Below are 16839 nucleotides of genomic sequence, written 5' to 3'. Positions count from 1 at the left end.
TCAAACAAATGGGTTGCATTACAGATAGATCAACTGAGGCTGGGCCCCTTAAGGAGTCCAAAAAAGAAGATTGTTTGACGATGGTGAGAGCAGCACTCCTCTGTGGGTTTATCCAGCACATAGTAGGTCATATCCTGAGCCTCACGTGCATGTGTTAAGTGCTACAGAGTCCTCAGCCTCCACTGGGCTGGAGATGTTGCTCATGATTGTGTGTAGCAGTGCTGTGAGGACCACAGAGATGAGATGACCCGTGTGGGACTACTGACTCGTGCAAGGATCACATTATACTAGTGCTGACCACTATCCTCCCTACCAACCAGACTCCAAAGAAAATAAATGAGAAAGTGAATCATAGGTAGATGCAGACAGATCTGAGGGTTCAGAGATAGTGGAGCCCACTGTGCTGTGTGGGACAAACATGAACTCGGTCACATGTGAACTGAGCTACAGAGCATGATGGTAGACAGACCTAGGAGTGCCTTATAGCACATAGCATTGTGTCCCTCCAGATGCACTGACCTCCACTGCTCAACATGAGGCAGCGCCCTCCAAGGATTGCTGGCTAAGCCTGTCCCACAAGATTCTCCTGTCTCAAGTTTGTGTCAACAATGCTTTCCATTTATTCTCTGCCTTGTCAATAAACGCTGATCTATCACCCAATGGCTGGGCAGAAGAGAGAATAGGGTGGGACTTCCACCAGGCAGGGAAAAGAGGTGGGGGGGGGAGATTCAGCCACAATGAGGAAAGAGGAAGGAGTTCACGAGAGTCCAGCTGGAGAAGTAGGTAAGCCACCCAGTTGCTGGAAGCCATAGAGAGTCACTTACTTTTCACGCGGAGTTGCACCTGAGACGCTTCAAATTTCAGATCTCCGTCCTGGCTGGCTTTGTAAGTGAACTTGACACAAGCTGAAGTTATCACAGAGAAAGGAGCCTCCCTTGAGGAAATGACTCCATGAGATCCAGCTGTAACACATTTTCTCAGTTAGTGATCAAGAGTGGGAGGACCTAATCCATTGTGGGTGGTGCCATCCCTGGGCTGGTGGTCCTGGTTTCTATAAGAAAGCAAGCTGAGCTAGCCAGCGGAAGCAAGCCAGTAAGCGACATTCTTCATGGCTTCTATATGAGCTCCTGCCTCCAGGTTTCTGCCATGTGTGAGTTCCAGTCTTGACTTCCTTTGGTGATGAGCAGCAGTGTGGAAATGTAAGCTGAATAAACCCTTTCCTCCCCAAGTTGCTTCTTGGTTCAGATGTTTTGTGCAGGAATAGAAACCCCAAGATACTCTGTCTACAGTTCCTAGTGTGGACAGGCCTGCCTCTCTCTCTCACTGACACTCTAGATCAGCAGGTATTCGCTAACACCACCTCTCTTCTGCTCTGTGTAGGCCCCATGGTGGTGGAATCCATGACTCTGCTACAGCCTGCGATCTTGAAGAACTGGATTCGACACACTCCTTCATACCAGGAGAAGTTCTAAGGTCTGGCACTTAAATAACATGGAGAAAAATGTTTTCCTCTAGGCACCATTTGATGGCACAGGTTCTATCATAAGTTGAGAGACGGTGAGAGGGTCAGAGCTCGTAGAAAGGGAGGCTGGAATAAAACGGAGAGAGAAACCATCACACGGGGTCACTGTGCTTGGTGGAAAGATGGCGACCTCCATCCTAAGCACATGGATTCATCACTGCCTAGAGATGCAGGTGTGGGTGTGTCTATCCCACTTGGTGGCGGCTGTTGGGTCACAGTCGACCATGTCTGGACAGCTCCTCTGAGCTCAGTGCAAAATGGAGGACTGCCTTAACCTGCAGGGCTTCCTCTTCTCTACTTAAACTTTTCTGGGAAGCCCGACCTCCACAGCCCTACAGCCTGTACTTTAGTAACGCCACACAGTCCTCAGCACGGTTACTGGTTCAACATCTTTCTCCCATTAAATATCTGTCCAGAAAGCACCTGGAATTCATGGACTACCTCTCCATGCAAACGAGGCATCCCTAGTGTCTTAAGCTCCAGTCAATAATCTATACCCACCCAGGAAATCCAATCCAAATTCCCCAAAACTATATAGCCCTTAATCAAACCAAACCAAACCAAAGACCTGTCCGGAGTCTCTGGGGTGTCATTTCCTCTCTGTGGAATCCTCTGCTCAGGTGTCCCCATATCGATCTTCACATACAGTGCTTGGTGTGAGAAGAAGCAGATCTCTGACCCCCTCCACCTCCACACAGTCCTCACTCTGAACTGATTTCTCTTTCCTTGTAGTTGCATTAAACACTTGACTTTCTGCTCTGGATGCTCTGACTTCTGGTCCACTAGAAGAGGGCTTTGTGAGGACAGGAATTTGTATACTCTTTTTGGGAGATTTAGTTCCTGAAAAGATTTCAGAAACCAAAGGGGTGGAAGGGAAGAAAAAAAGGAAACAAAGAAAAGAAAGAGAAGAAAAGAAAGAAGAAGGAAGGAAAGGAAGGAAAAGGAAGGAAGGAAGGGGAGGAGGGGAAGGAAGGAAGGAAGGAAGGAAGGAAGGAAGGAGGAGGGAGGAGGGGAGGAAGGGAAGGAAGGAAGGAAGGAAGGAAGGAAGAAGGAAGGAAGGAAGGAAGGAAAAGAAAAAATGTTTCTATGGGTTTGTCACAGGTACTATTCAGGTTGGATGGGTCACATGGGTTGTCACTCACTGAGTTCCAGGTTTCACACTCCTAGGGTCCTCTGTCAGTCACGACATGAGTGAGAGTCCTGCTATCAGCTTCAGCCTGTTACATGCTGAGAAGCTGTAACCATGTATCTTGCACGCGTAGGTTTATCCTGAGTGTCAGATTCACACTTTAGGCTACCATCCTCACCCTCCATGGGGCTAGAATTGCCCCTTGTCATGGTAGCCTTGGGTAGCAGTGCTGTGCAGACAAAAGAAATAACATGGCTCTCTGTGGGACCTCTAATCCTTGCAAAGGCCTCTTTCGGCCAGTGTTGGTCTCTGTAACCTCCATCGACAATCCAGGTCCTTGAAGAACCAGGCAGAAGGTGACTCAGGCAGATGCAGGAGGAGCTGAGTGCTCAGATGTGCTGGGTCTCCTGTGCTGTGTGGGAGAAGCAGGCTCTGTCACATAGGAGCTGAGCTGCACAGCTTGATGGTACAGAACTAGGATCTGGAGTCACAGCCCCAGTGTCTCTCCTGGTCCTCACTGACCCACTGTCTACCTTGCTTCATGGAACTGTGTCCCTTCACCTGCACTGCCCTCTACTGCTGAGCCTGGGCCAGCGACCTCCAAGGCATTGCAGCCTAAAGATGTCCTCCAGTCAGATGACAGCACACTGAGCTTCCCTTAGGGACATCCACAGCCTGACCTCAGGGCCTGATGTGTGTTCCGAAATCTCACGTGAGACAACGAGTAGGCCTGGCATTCAGCTCACTACCCACACTAGACCATCATAACATGAGCCAACCTTCCAAGGTGTTCCATGTGACTGGCATGAAGCACAGGACCACAAAAGAAAAAGGAGGAAGCACAGAAAAATGGAGGGTCTGAGAGGCAGAGGGGCCTTCACCTGGAATGCCCTGCACTGCACAGGTGAGGACCATGCAGAATACAGTTTGCTTTATTCTAATATTCTCTGTGTGGTGTTATTTTGTCATCATGCATATCTCTGCACCTCAACATCCACGGTGCCCACGCAGGGCAGAAGGGGGCATTGGAACCTGGGAACTGGAGTGACTGATGGTTATGAGTGGCCATGGGTGCTAAGAACTGGACATGGCTCCTCTATAGGATCTCCCACTGCTCTTAAGCACTGAGCCATCTCTCCAGCCTTCCTGGATGGGTGTTCTCAGAAGCAGAGCTGACTGGCAAAATGTAGAGAGGAAGCATGGGCTGGGACTATGTCTCAAAGGTCAGGTATATTTGGCAAACCTGGGATAGGTGTTTGGGACGCTAACATTCTCCATAGGAGACCAGTATTACTAATATCCAAGGTTTAAAGTCAATCTCTGCAAGGATTTCTCTAAAGAGCACAGGGAGGTGAGATGAGAGAGAGAGTAAAGGTGTTGGAAATCAGTGACTCCTGAGCAGAGAGAGCCCTGGTGTAGCAGCAGGATCTACCAGGGGGATAAAGCAAGCCCTGTCAATTATGTCCAAAGAGGAGTGACAGTTGCACACACACAAAAAAAACACATGACTTGCTGTCTAGTATGTGGGCTCAGGAGTTCTGTAATGCCTCAGAAATTCTTCAGACACCTGGCTGAGTACTAGAGGCAGATCTAACTGTCCCATTCCTGGACAAGATGTCCCCTTCAGCATCTGATGACCAAGATTAACATCAACTCCTCCCTGATTCACAGACAGCTGAGAAGGCCTTCAGGGTGAAGACACTGGATACATGGCTGGAGACAGACAGCTTGTGCTTCACGTCTGTCACCCATGTCCAGTGTGAGGCTCATGTGACCACTGTGTTCCCTGTGTCTCTGTTTCCCAGTCACAGCACACTTGGGGAACAAGTGCTGCAGTGTCGACAAGGAAGCCTTAAATATGAACGAGGCCCTGACACTGGGGCAGGACACCTGTCCAGATCAGCAGTGTCTGTTCCTCTTTGCCTGCAGGAGAGGATTCATTAGAGGACATGAATCCTCCAGAGGACCTCTTTCCTCTGTCCCTCTCATGGGGACACTGCCCTTCCTGTAAGGCCTCCTAAGCCATTAGAATAATTGCCTGATGGGCTAAGCATTTGTACAGCCATGCTCTCCATTCTGAGACTCAGAAGATGCCCTGTGACCTAGCCTACCTGAGGCCAGTGCAGTCTGGTCCCATGAGCTAGGACATTCAGGCAGCTAATGAGTCATTCTGCTCTGATAGATCTGACAGGTCAATCACAGGACTGCACACGCTCCCACAGGTCACCTACACTCAGTGTTCTGGGACGCTGATACAGAGCCAGGACTTCCTGGTTGTCCCCTTCTGGTAAGATCCCACTGTTGCTGCAGCCAGAATCTCAGGCCCAGGGATCTTTCTCAGGATGCGTTTAGGGTGAGAGCCACACAATCTGGGCTCATTCTGATTCTATGACTGCACATGGAGACACATATGCACACAGACAAAGACACATATGCACACACACAGAGATACATATGCTCACACAGAGAGACATGTGTGCACACACACTCTCAATCTCTCTCTCTCTCTCTCTCTCTCTCTCTGTCTCTCTCTATCTCTCTCTGTCTCTCTGTCCCTCTCTGTTTCTCTGTCTCTGTCTCTCTCTCTCTCTCTCTCTCTCACACACACACACACACACACACACACACACACACACACAAATCCTGCTCTCAATAGGGTAAGACATTTGGATAATTCAGTTTGTCTACACTGGCTATGTCGTCTGATAAATTCTAAAACTCCAAAGTGGCATGAAATTCTGACAGGATGTAGCTGCTTGTTTTCTCATGCTAACTGGGTTTCCCAAAACTGTTTGCACAAGAGCATCGGAAAGTAGCTTCTGGGAACCTGCCCTTGGTTAATTCTCATTGGTAAATAAAGGTGCCATCAGACAATAACTCGGGAGAAGAGAGAGGCAGGGTTTTAGGTTTCCAGGGTTCTGGACCAGGAGAATGACAGAGAGCCGCCATGCCAGAGAAGGCAAGCAGGAGGAAGAACCAGAGGACCACATAGAAGATCCAGGAGAACACAGCCCAGAGGGAATGAAGAGCCACCAAGATGGAACACAAAAATTAGTTCATAATAATCACAGAAAGAACCCCATCTGATACAACTCACAGCAGGGTCTTTATTCTATTAGAGGTAGCTCGCCCCCTCCCTCAGCACAGCACCATCATGCAGGACAGTTTTAGTGGGGGAGAGTCCTGAAAACTATCAGGGCAAGGATTAATAGTAAGAAGCCCAAAGAGATAACTGTGCAAGCATCTAACCGGAAGACAAGATGGCCTTTAGCATAACTGACTGGTGCTGAGAGTCATGTCGTAACTTATGTTCTGCTCCCCTCTGCATTCACTGTTGTTAGGCTGGGGGTGGGGTTGTAACCTGGGGCTGCAGGCTTGTTGGGGGAATAAACTGGAGATGCTGGTCTTGTTGGGTGATAGCCTAGAGACTGGAACTAGGCGCAGGTTTTGTTGGAGGGCAACTTGGAACTAATGCTGGGTACCAGGCTGTTAATTTACCTGAGTTCAGACTCAGATTAGCTTCTCTCAAATGAAGACTGAACACAAAAGATTTGGCCTCTCAATAACTCAGAGCTATCAGTGGGAGGCAGATTCTAACACATGGAGGCTGGGCGATTATCCACCAACTGTGCTGCTTAAGGCTTATTCAAATATAAAGGCTGTGTGTGAGAGTCTTTCATTCAGGAACATAAAACACTGAGGAGGATAGTAAGCCCACACAAGGCTTATCAATAATGTTAATACCACTACAGGAAGTAGACCAGTTTGCACAAAAATGAAACAAAACCACATAGCACCAAGAGGTCACACAAAACCATTGACCACGTGGTGACACAAATAGGCTTGTTCAGGTTCTACCTCAGCATATCAGATTTGAAGGCTCAAAATATCCTGTCTCCATCTGGATGGTGTTCCCTGTAAGAGCAGAGATCCATTGGCCTGCATTGTGCCTCTGTCACTGTGTGCAGACCCCAGCAAGTTTTGATTGGTGGCTATTACAAACTGTGAATCCATGGCTGTTGTGATGGTTTGTATATTCTTGGGCCAGGGAATTGCAGTGTTGGAGGTGTAGTCTTGGTGGAGGAGGTGTGTCACTGTGGGTGTGGGCTTTAATACCCTAGCCCTAGCTGCCTGGAAATGAGTATTCTGCTAGCAGCCTTCAGATGAAGCTGTAGAACTTTCAACTCTGCTGTACCATGCATGCATTGACACTTCCATGCTCCCTCCTTGATGATAATTGTGAACTGAATCACAATTAAATGTTGTCATTTATAAGACTCGCATAGGTCATGATATCTGTTCACAGCAGTAAAACCCTAAGACAGCTGTCAACGTCAGTTCCCCTCTTTATGTCAGTATGTGCTTGAAACTCTCTGTCCACTAAGAACAAACTGTATATTTTCCCCTTGGGCTACATTGTGCATCAATAGTGGGCTGAGCACTGCTGGGAGGGCACCAGGAGCTAGAAAGAATGGATACAGACAATGTGGTTCATACACAACATGGGCTACTGTTAAACTATTAAACACAATGACAACAGTAATTTTGAAGGCACATGGATGGATCTTCAGAATAACATCCTGAGTGGGGAAGTCCAGTCCCAAAGAGGCATGCATGGTGTGTGCTCACTTCTAAGTGGATATTAGCCATGAAATACAAGATACACGCACTGCACTCCACCGACCCAAAGAAGCTAAACAAGAAAGAAGGTCAAATGTGGATTGAAACTCACTTAGAACGGGGAAATAGAGTTGGAGGGGGAAGAAGGAGAAAGGGAACTTGGTGGAAGAGGGGATATAGAAGATAATGGAGGGGTTCAGTATCAGGTGTAGGGAGGGATGGGAGAGAAGTACAGTTGGCCATGAGCATGAATGGAAATCTGTAACTGACAGGGTTGTGTAGGTGTGGGCATCTCAATACAGAAAGGACCCCCACTCTGCTGTAGGATGAGAGGAGGGGTCACTAATTCATCACGGCCAGGCTGACAGGGAGACTGGTCTTGGAGCTGATTGGGTTGAAGACCTCACATTGATACTCTCCAGCATCCTCCCTTCTGACAGCATGAATCCTGAGTTGGCAATCTGAAGGGGATAGGGTCATCCTCTCTGTGACCTGCAGATTCTGATTCTTGAAGAGCCAACGGATGGAGACTCCAGTGTTGTCCGACAAGCAAGTGAAGACCACTGAGCTCTGTACTGTCACTATGCTCTCCGTGACTCTCAGGATAGGTTGTGTCACAGGCTCTACAAAGAAACAGAGGGGATCAAATTACAGTAGTACTTCAGACAGCTCAAAGAGTCCCTCTATTGCTCACATTAATGAAGCTCCAAGAAAGGAGAAATTGGAGCTGTGACTACAGTCATATCTTATACTTTGCATGTGTCACCTCCTGGGTTGTGTGACCCTGATTCAGCCACTGAGTTTGATGTGCCTCAGATTCCCTATACTAGGACACACTGTGCACAATGGTTGCAGTGCTTATAGTTAAGATCAGGTATGAGCAATGTTCTGACCGGTGGATGGGGGAGGTGCTCACATCAGCAGCATCTGTTCCACTTACCCAAGGCTGGACTCCTGAGGAAAAGAAGCTGCCTGGTGAACTGTCACCTCTGTCCCTTCCCTTGGAGAAATTATGTTCATCTGAGTTACCATAGTCCATGAGAACAGTGGGTTTCTGTCCTGGCACCTGTCCACTGAGGCTCAGGAGAAGGAGGCGCACATGTGACCTACATGACTAAAGCTATCATGGAGGTGCACAGCTGATCCCAAGCCCTATGTGACTTGGAGAGTCAGCTTAGGAGATGCCAACAAGTCTCTGAGCTCCCCTGGAACCACACAGTCCAGCACTGTTCTCCTCCCAGTGAGCAGGAGACACTGCCAGGGGCTCCAAGCATTAGCGAGGAGTACACAGTGGGCCACCATGGCTGAGGCTGCCTGCTCTGCCCTCGATCTGTGCAGAACAGAATTTGTTACACCACTGCTCCAAGCTCTGCAGGCTTCTTCCCTCTGAGCCCAGCCTCCACCCAGGCAGGGGCCCTTCCTAGGGTGATGCTGACTGCTGTCAGGGATGGTGCCATGCAAGGGCTCATAATGATATCTGTACCCTGAGACAGCCCTCTGCTATGCTTTCCCATTGTGTCCTTTATGACACAGAATCCTAAGCTGAACTTTTGTTCTCAATGCTCTGAGGTATGATTCCCTCCCTGAAAGAAGGTGACAGAGATGCCTATGAGGACTGGGAAGGGACCTGATGGCTGATGCTAGGAAAGGGACTCACCAGAAGGGAGTTACCAGTCAGGGTGAGTTGTCATGAGACCCAGGAGCAGTCATGTGTAGAGTTTCATGTGACTGTGACACAGGAGGTCACCTGAGTCCTAGAGAAAGGGTAGTGGCTCTGTATCCCTAGGAGAGCTCCAGAGGGACTCTCAACATCCTGTGCTGGCTGAGCCTCATCTATGGTCTGCCCATGTCCTTCCTGGGGGGCAGCTGTCCTCTGTCTAGGTGATTCCCCATGAGATATGCCAGGGAGAGCCAGGAACCTGGTAACACAGGATCCTCTGACAGAGTGATGTGCTTAGTGGGTCTGAAAGACTGCCCAAGAGAACTCCAGGTCTGGAGGTTCAGGGATGGATCTGGGCTACAACCTAAGTTCGTGGTCCCTGGAATTACTTCTCTGAGGTTTCTGCTGAGCTTGGCAAGAGCCTCAGGAGACTGGGCAGACTCTGAAGTCTTAGGCTGAGTTATTTCGCCATCCAGTGAACAACCACAGAATTGCACCTCATGTCTGGGTGCTGTCCGTCCACTTTAGCAACTCTGAAATTATTTCCTGCAGGAGAGAATTCCAGGAGCAGGACATCAGAGGACAAACACTTGCCAAGCAGACCTGTGTCTCTTGTCCATCACCTTGGAGACCGTGACCTTCCTGTGAGTGCTCATAAGGCCATCCACACAGTTAGTTGAGAGCCTGGGCACCCTGCTGGTCCTGTCCAGCCATTCATTCTTGGCTGAGTCGCTGCAGAAGATGTCCAGGGTAACTAGCACAACTGTGACACTCATGGCAGTGCACTGGATGGTGACATATGCCGAGCCAACCTTGTACCATGTCAGCTCTAAGAGGACTCCAAATCCAAACAATGACAAAACATTTCCCAGTTTCACCTGGAGTTTCCCCATCACACAGGTTTGCAGCCAGGGATGCCTGGTGCTCTGTGTGGGGACAACATGGCTATGTCACCTAGGGCTTATCTGACCCCCACAGAGTCTATGTCAGGGCCATGTGCATGGTGAGATGCCCAATGGTCAGGGCTGAGCCTGACATCCTTGGGCTGAGTTTGCCCTGCATAGGATGGGTAACTCTTTTCAAAAGAGGCAAGGAAGAGGTTCTGATCTGCTGCTGTTTGTCTACCCTATGTGTGTCCTGTAGTAAGTGTCCAAGTACCCAAGAGAGGACACAATGTAGTGGGGGACAGCAGGCACAGCCCAGTTATCACAGTTCAATTATGAATTATGATAAGCCACACCCAGCACCTGGAAGACACTGAGAGTCACTTACTGTGCACGGTGACTTGCACGTGGGCTGTTTCAATGTTGGCATTACTGTCTAACGTTACGAGTGTGTACAATCCCGAGTCTTTCTCAGTGACGTCCTGGAGGAGCAGAGATCCGTTGGTGTAACCTGTCGCTCTTCCTCTGTGTGCCGGGCCCGGGAAGACGAACTTTGTCGCTATGCTGTATTCTGCAATTTTAAATTCCTTAAGGCTGTACACTCCTTTGTACCAGGAAAAGGTTTGTGGGTCTTCGGGCAGATTGTGGACATAGAGAAGAACACTTTCCCCTTCAGCCACATGCCGTGGCACTGGATCTATCGTGAGTGGGGCAGGGGTGACAGGGTCACAGCACGAGGAAAGGGAGGCTGGAAGGGAAAGAGGAAAAGTCATCACATGGGATCACTGTGCTTAGTGGAAAGATGGCGACCTCCAACCTGAGGAGATGGATTCTTCCCTCAGCCTAGAGATGCAGGTGTGGGTGTGTCTCTCCCACCTGACGGACGTCGGGAACATGGCCTCCATTCCCTCAGTGCCCAGAATCCTGTCATTTCCTCTGCATGGAGCTCTCTCCTCAGTGTCTCCGTGGCTGTCCCTCACTGCCCTCATTCAGACACTGCATGCACTCATGCACACTGTGCTTTGGGATGATGCCTCCCGTGACCTCGGTCTCTACACACCCTGGATATTCATGCTCTGACGTTCTCATCTCCTTTGTACCTGCAGTCAGCCTGTGATAACATGTTCTCCATGTTCTCACTGCTCTGCCTGTAGCCCACAGGACTAGGGCTGGGGGAGGGACTGGAACAGGCTGGGTCTTCCTGGCAGTCCCAGAAATGATGCTGGCAGGCTTCATGTCAACTTGACACAAACCAGCGAGGAAGCCATCTGAAACAGGGAGCCTCAACTGAGAACACAGATATCAGAATGGCCTGTGGGCAGGTCTACAACTACCCTGGCTTAGATTGATTTTTTTTTCTGTTGGTTTTTTGTTTTGTTTTTGTTCTTTATGAAACTCTCCTGGGTAGTGATAATGACTACACTGGTTTGATGAACACAGCCAAAATCCATGGTTCACTGTCCGCCCTCAGCAGGAGTAAGTGACAAGCCCTGGTAAAACGGAACCTGGGACATTTTTAGGCAAGCCAGGGACAGACAACTAGGGCCAGAGTTTCCTGGTGCTCACTGTTCTGTGAGGACACATCGGTTTGCTCCCATCCATCACAAGAGTCTCAACAAGAGAGGTGTCAGGCATCTTAAGTCCTCCAAGATACAATGGCGAATCTGAAGACAAAGTCTAAACCATGGGCAATTCTCTCCTACGTGTGTGTCCTGTACCCAGTGGTCAATTCCTCACACGGTTTACAAGTGCAGGACAGAGGTGGTCACATGTCAGGAGAGACAGGCCTGAGTGTCAAAGCCCCACCCAGCACTGAACAATCACAGAGAATCACTTACTGTTCACCTGAAGGTAAATGTGTGTTAATTCGACGTTGAGTTCTGTACTGAGAGTGCGTAGGGTGTAGAATCCGGTGTCTTTCCAGGTGACATTCTGGAGGAACAGGGACCCAGTGTTGAACATTATTTCTCTACCGCTGTGGGCAGGGCCCAGCTCATAGGAATCCTTGAATGTTCTGTATCGGGCAATCTCAAGCTTGTTCAACACGAGTGCCCCTCTGTACCAGAAAAGTGTTCGGAGATAGTTTGGAAGATTGTGAACACGGAGAAGAACGCTTTCCCATTCACTAACGCTGACCGGCACTGATTCAATAGTGGGCTGTTCGGGGTTAAAAGGACGCCCACAGACGAAAAGAGAGGCTAGAAGGGAAGAGAGATCCATCAACATCAGGACTTTAGTATTTGGCTAAGTGGTGCCCTGCGTCCTGAGCAGCCGTGCCCAGTGCTCAGCTGAGGTGTGGGAGTTTCCCTGCCCTACCTAGTGGAGTCAGTGCTTTACCTCCATGCACTCCGTGCCCCTCACTTGTCATTTCCTCTCTATGCTGCTCTCCCCTCAGGTGTCAACATGGCCCTGCCTCACCGTCCTCAGATCCCCGCTCACACTCAGAGTTGATCCCCAGCAGATCTGTTTTCAGCCTCTGACGCTTTTGCTGTGTTTCTGTTCTTTTAATGATCCCCCAATACCTGATTCACCTTCTAGCTGTCTTTACTGGTCTGTCTCCCAGTCCACTGGGGCTAGGGAATTATGAGAACCCTTACGGGTCTCTAAAGAAATGCTGACTAAAAATACATCAGATATCTGTGGCTAAATAATAAATGGTTGAATGAATAAATGAATGATGTCTCAGGACCAAAAATGTGCATGGATTAAACAAATTCCTGTTTGGTGGTATGGTGTTGAATGCTTCCATTAAATTTAATTTTTTGTAAATTGTGTTTCTGTGTTTGCGCGCGCGCGCGCGTGTGTGTGTGTGTGTGTGTGTGTGTGTGTGTGTGTGTTGTGTGTTTCTGTAAAGGGTGTTTCTTAGTGTGTGTTGGTGGATGCAGGACAATGTCCCTAGGTGGAGATCAGGGGACAACTTGTGTTCACTGGTTCTCAGGTTGTCAGACATGAAGCAACATCCATATCCAATGATTCACGTCACTGATCAACACTGGCTTGGTTTCTTATTTGGGGCGTCACAGCTGAGAACCTCAGTCTTCAGAACACTGGGCTCATGACGATGGGTGACAACAATCTCCCCCTGCCCTTAATCCTTCACCAAGTGAGACTCTGTCCCACTATGTCATCTCTAAAAACCCGACTCCTCTCGGATCACTGAGCCCCTGAGGAGACTACAGAGAATAGATGACTGCTCTCCTCTCACACTCTGTAAAGTGTGGTCTCCTCACCCATGATCAAGAGGGCCTTGGAAGAGGGTGCAGAGGGTCTTCCCTGGACCTGTGGGCTGAGCTGTCCCCTGTCTGTAGCACATGTGCTCCAGCCCAGATCTCCTCCTCAAGCCTCAGACTCATCGCAGACAGGATCATCTCCCAGAGTCCCAAGGGCTGTGGGTAGCTCTGTGTTCTCTGCCCTGTGCACACTCAGTCCTCTGGGCTCTTTCTGTCGCAGCTCTCCATAGCACACAGTGACAAACAAACCTCTGAGCATCTCTGTGCCCTAAGAAGACAGCAGCTCACCCAGGGGCAGCCCTCTGTTCTGGCCTCATCCTGGCTCAGTCAGCGCCAGTGAGTGAGCCTCTGCACTCCCTGTGTTCTCAGCTGGGCACCCAGTCTGCCCTGTGTTCTCAGTGCCCTGCAAAGATGGAGTTTGCTCTCAGGAGGAAGGAGACAGAGATGTGTGTAAGGATCCCAAGGGACCAGCTGTGTGATGAGTGGGGAAGGGGACAGATGCGTTCTCACTGCAGTCACCAGTCAGGATTCTCAGGGAGAAAAAGGGCCCAGGAGCAGATGTGTCAGGAGCCTCACTTCCTGAGTGTATGGGAGGAGGTGACCTGAGTCCTGGTCTGGGCTCCATCGTCCTATGCAGGGTTTCAAGATGGTGGGCACACTTCCTCTGGGTTCTGAGCTGTGTGGTAGCTCTGCCCATGTGCTGCCTGGCCTTTCTGAGATGCCTTGAACCTCTGTCTAGGTGATTCCCATAGGACACCCTTGCTTTCCCAGAGAAAATGAATGTCAGGAATATGAACACGATCCTCTGGCAGGACAGCAGATACAGGAAGCAGCCGAGAAGTCTGAGAAGGCTGTGCCAATGACCTCCAGGTCTATGGGGACAGGGAAAAAGCCAGGATACAAGGTGACATCCTGGCTAGGCATATCTGTTTATTCGTATTCCTTGACTGTCCCAGGCTATCCCTGCTCTTCACTGTGGGAAGTGCAGCTCATGTCTGGAGAACTGTGAACCTTAGCCGAGCCTGTCCTCATATGCCTGTAGGAGAGGTTGTGCTTGCCCCAAAAGACAAGAACTTGTAAGGAGGCTGTGTCCTCTGTTGCTCTCCTTCAGGACCCTGGCCTTCCTAAATGTCTCATAGCCCTGTCAGGACAATGGATTAATGACCTGGGAATCTGCCCTGCTGTGCTCTCCCGCTGGGTCACCAGGGATGACCAGGAGACCTAGCCTAATCATGGCACTCATGGCAGTGCAGTGTTCCCGTCCACGTGGAGAAAGGCACTGACTACTGACAGGCACTCTGCTCTACAGACAGAAAGTCAAGGTCCATCCCTAGCAAAAAGCTACCCGGGGCCATCAGGACATGAGTCTGAAACAGAGTTGTGGAGTCAGGGCTTTCTGGTACTCAACTCTATAAGACTCCCATGGCTTCCAGGACCCTTCTTTCTTCTGTCAAGGTATTTCTCAAGGACAGTTTCCTGGGAAGAACCTCAAGAGTCTAGACAGAGGCTGATGTCCTTGGCTGACTTGCCCACCATGCATATAGATTTCTCCAAGGTGAAATCAAATGAAGGATTGTATCCAATTGACATTCTTCTCCACCATGTGAGTCCTGCACTAAATGTTCAAGCCCCAACATGAACACACACTGCAGGGGGAAGGGACACACAGCCCTGGCCTGATACTTCTGTGTGTCTAGTGGAAGGACCCCGCCCAGAACCCACGGTTCACAAAGAGTTACTTACATTTCACGTGAAGGAACAGGGTTGTATTTGATTGAATTTTTCCATGTTTATTTATGATTCGAAAGGTGTACAATCCTGTGTCCTGCTGGGTGACACTTTTGATCCACAGCGACCCGTTGCTGTACAATGTCTCTCGACCACTGTGCACGGGTCCCGTCAAACTTACAGTATACCTCAGTGAATACAGTGCAATTCCACGGTTCATGTTGGTCTCCCCTTTGAACCAGCCAAAACCTATAATATTCTCTGGCATATTGTCAACACTTAGAAGAACGTTTTCTCCTTCAACCACTTGGGGCGGTGAGGACTTGAGAGTGACTTGGGCAGTGGTGGGCAAGAGCCAACTGGTTAAAAGGGAGGCTAGAAGGGAAGAGAGAAAAGCCACCGATCCTGAGCAGGTGTGAGCATCCCTCGGCTTATGCCTGTAGGTTGGGGAGCACTATTAGTGGAAGGGAGAAACATGACTTCCATGCCCTCAGAGACTAACAGGGTGTCATTTCCTCTCTATGGAATCCTCTACACAGGTGTCCCCATATCATTTTTCTCATAGAGGGTCTGGTGAGAGGTGAAGCAGCTCTCTGACTTTCTCCTCTTCTTCCTTCCCTCCTCATACAATCCTCACTTTCTGAATTGTTTTCTGTTCTAGTTAAGGTTCCATTAAACCATTGACTTTCTCCTCTGGATACTCTGACTTCTGCTCCAAGAGAAAAGGGCTTAGTGAGGACAAGGACTGGAATCATCTTTTTGGAAGGTTCAGTTCCTGAAAATAGATCAGGAACAAATGGGAGAGATAAAGAAGAGGAAAAAACATGAAGGAAACTGGAACAAAGGAAGAAACGAAGAAACGAAGGAAGGAACAAATGAAGAAAGGAAGGAAAGATTAATATCTCCATGGATTTATCTACATAGTACCCAGGTTCAGAGCAAAGGGAAATCAATATATTCAAGTGTGATTTAATAATTCAGTATGTTCCTGTGGGTTTGGGAAAGCACAATGTCTTGCTGTGCACACTGCAGATGCATGACACACGCCCATGTGGAGGGCAGAGAAGAGCCTGCAGGAGTCTGCATCTCCATCCACCCCGTGAGAGCCGAAGAATGAGTTCAGACTGTCATGTCCCTACACTGTGAGCCATCTTGCTGGACCTCCCACGGCTGATCTCTATTCAGAGAGTCACCCTGTCATGGTGGGGAATGTGGGGCTTCTGACCATGGTAGCCATGCTGACTGACTTTGAATACAGGCAGGAAGCTGAGGCTTCTGTATTCCCTCACCAGCTCCTGTCTGCTCAGAGCTTCCTGCTGCTGAGCCTCTGTCCCTCACTACACCTTCTGCACCACATTTCAGAAACCCCGAGTTGTCTCTAGACTTCTCCTCTTCAGAAGACACTGGGCCTCTGACTTTTCCTTCCCCCACACAATCAGATAGTAGGAACACTTACCTGTGAGCAGGAACCCCTGCCAAGGGCTACACCCTGAACAGAGAAGCACAGAGGACACCTCCATGTCTCTTCTCACTATACTGCCCTTGGTCTGAGGAGAAGACCTTAAGCTCCAACAAGGCTCCTGGCCTCTGCTGTCCGTCCTTTTGCTGAGCTGAGTTTTTTCCCAGGCAGGAGCACTTCCCAAAATCCTATGAGTGTGGATAGTGGGGTCAGTGTCCAAGGCACTGCTCTGTCCCTACCACTGTCAATGCTGCTCCACATCCCTCTCAACTTTTCTCTCTTTATGTTTCTCCTGCAACCAACAGGTTGAGCAACAAGGCTGATAAGCATCAACATGCCCTCAGAGAACAACACTCATCCCAGGGATGACATCGGCTGTGTCCTGGACGTGACTCTGTCAGCATCAAAGAAACCTACTGGTTTCTGCCTGCCCACAGAACTGAACTAAACTGGTCCCACAGCTCCCTGCACCCAAATTCCGAGGGAAAAAAGCTGGACCCTCAGAAATAAAAGACAATCCTGAGAACTCAGAGGAGAAAACTACTTTCTGCCCACATTCCTGACCCAAAAGGAAACTACCTAGTGCCATCTGTGACCTCTGGGCACA

At 49.4% G+C, this 16839-nt stretch overlaps 1 protein-coding gene across 1 annotated transcript; it reads right to left on the bottom strand.

Moving 5' to 3' along the window:
- Nucleotides 1-7613: 7613 nt before the first annotated feature.
- On the bottom strand, nucleotides 7614-16299 carry LOC116892581 (pregnancy-specific glycoprotein 22-like). The gene is made up of 5 exons (XM_032894361.1): nucleotides 16230-16299; nucleotides 14789-15148; nucleotides 11654-12013; nucleotides 10204-10563; nucleotides 7614-7894 (listed from the first exon to the last, which is right to left on the bottom strand). The coding sequence occupies exons 1-5, from the start codon at nucleotides 16291-16293 to the stop codon at nucleotides 7614-7616; spliced, it is 1425 nt and encodes a 474-aa protein (XP_032750252.1). The 5' UTR covers nucleotides 16294-16299.
- Between the last annotated feature and the right edge of the window lie 540 nt (nucleotides 16300-16839).

Source organism: Rattus rattus, chromosome 2, assembly GCF_011064425.1.
Source record: "Rattus rattus isolate New Zealand chromosome 2, Rrattus_CSIRO_v1, whole genome shotgun sequence".
NCBI classification, from domain to species: domain Eukaryota; kingdom Metazoa; phylum Chordata; class Mammalia; order Rodentia; family Muridae; genus Rattus; species Rattus rattus.
The sequence above is the reverse complement of the archived record's forward strand: the minus strand, read 5'-3'. Positions and strand labels throughout refer to the sequence as shown.

Excerpts from the sequence above, each read along its gene's own strand:
- LOC116892581 (XM_032894361.1), bottom strand. The coding sequence starts at position 16,293 with ATGGAGGTGTCCTCTGTGCTTCTCTGTTCAGGGTGTAGCCCTTGGCAG. Across the intron at positions 12,014-14,788 it reads CCTGTTCCTTCACGTGAAAT|CCTCTCTTTTCGTCTGTGGG; the intron begins GTAAGTAACTCT and ends CTTCCCTTCTAG. Across the intron at positions 7,895-10,203 it reads CGTGCAAGTCACCGTGCACA|AGCCTGTGACACAACCTATC; the intron begins GTAAGTGACTCT and ends GTTTCTTTGTAG.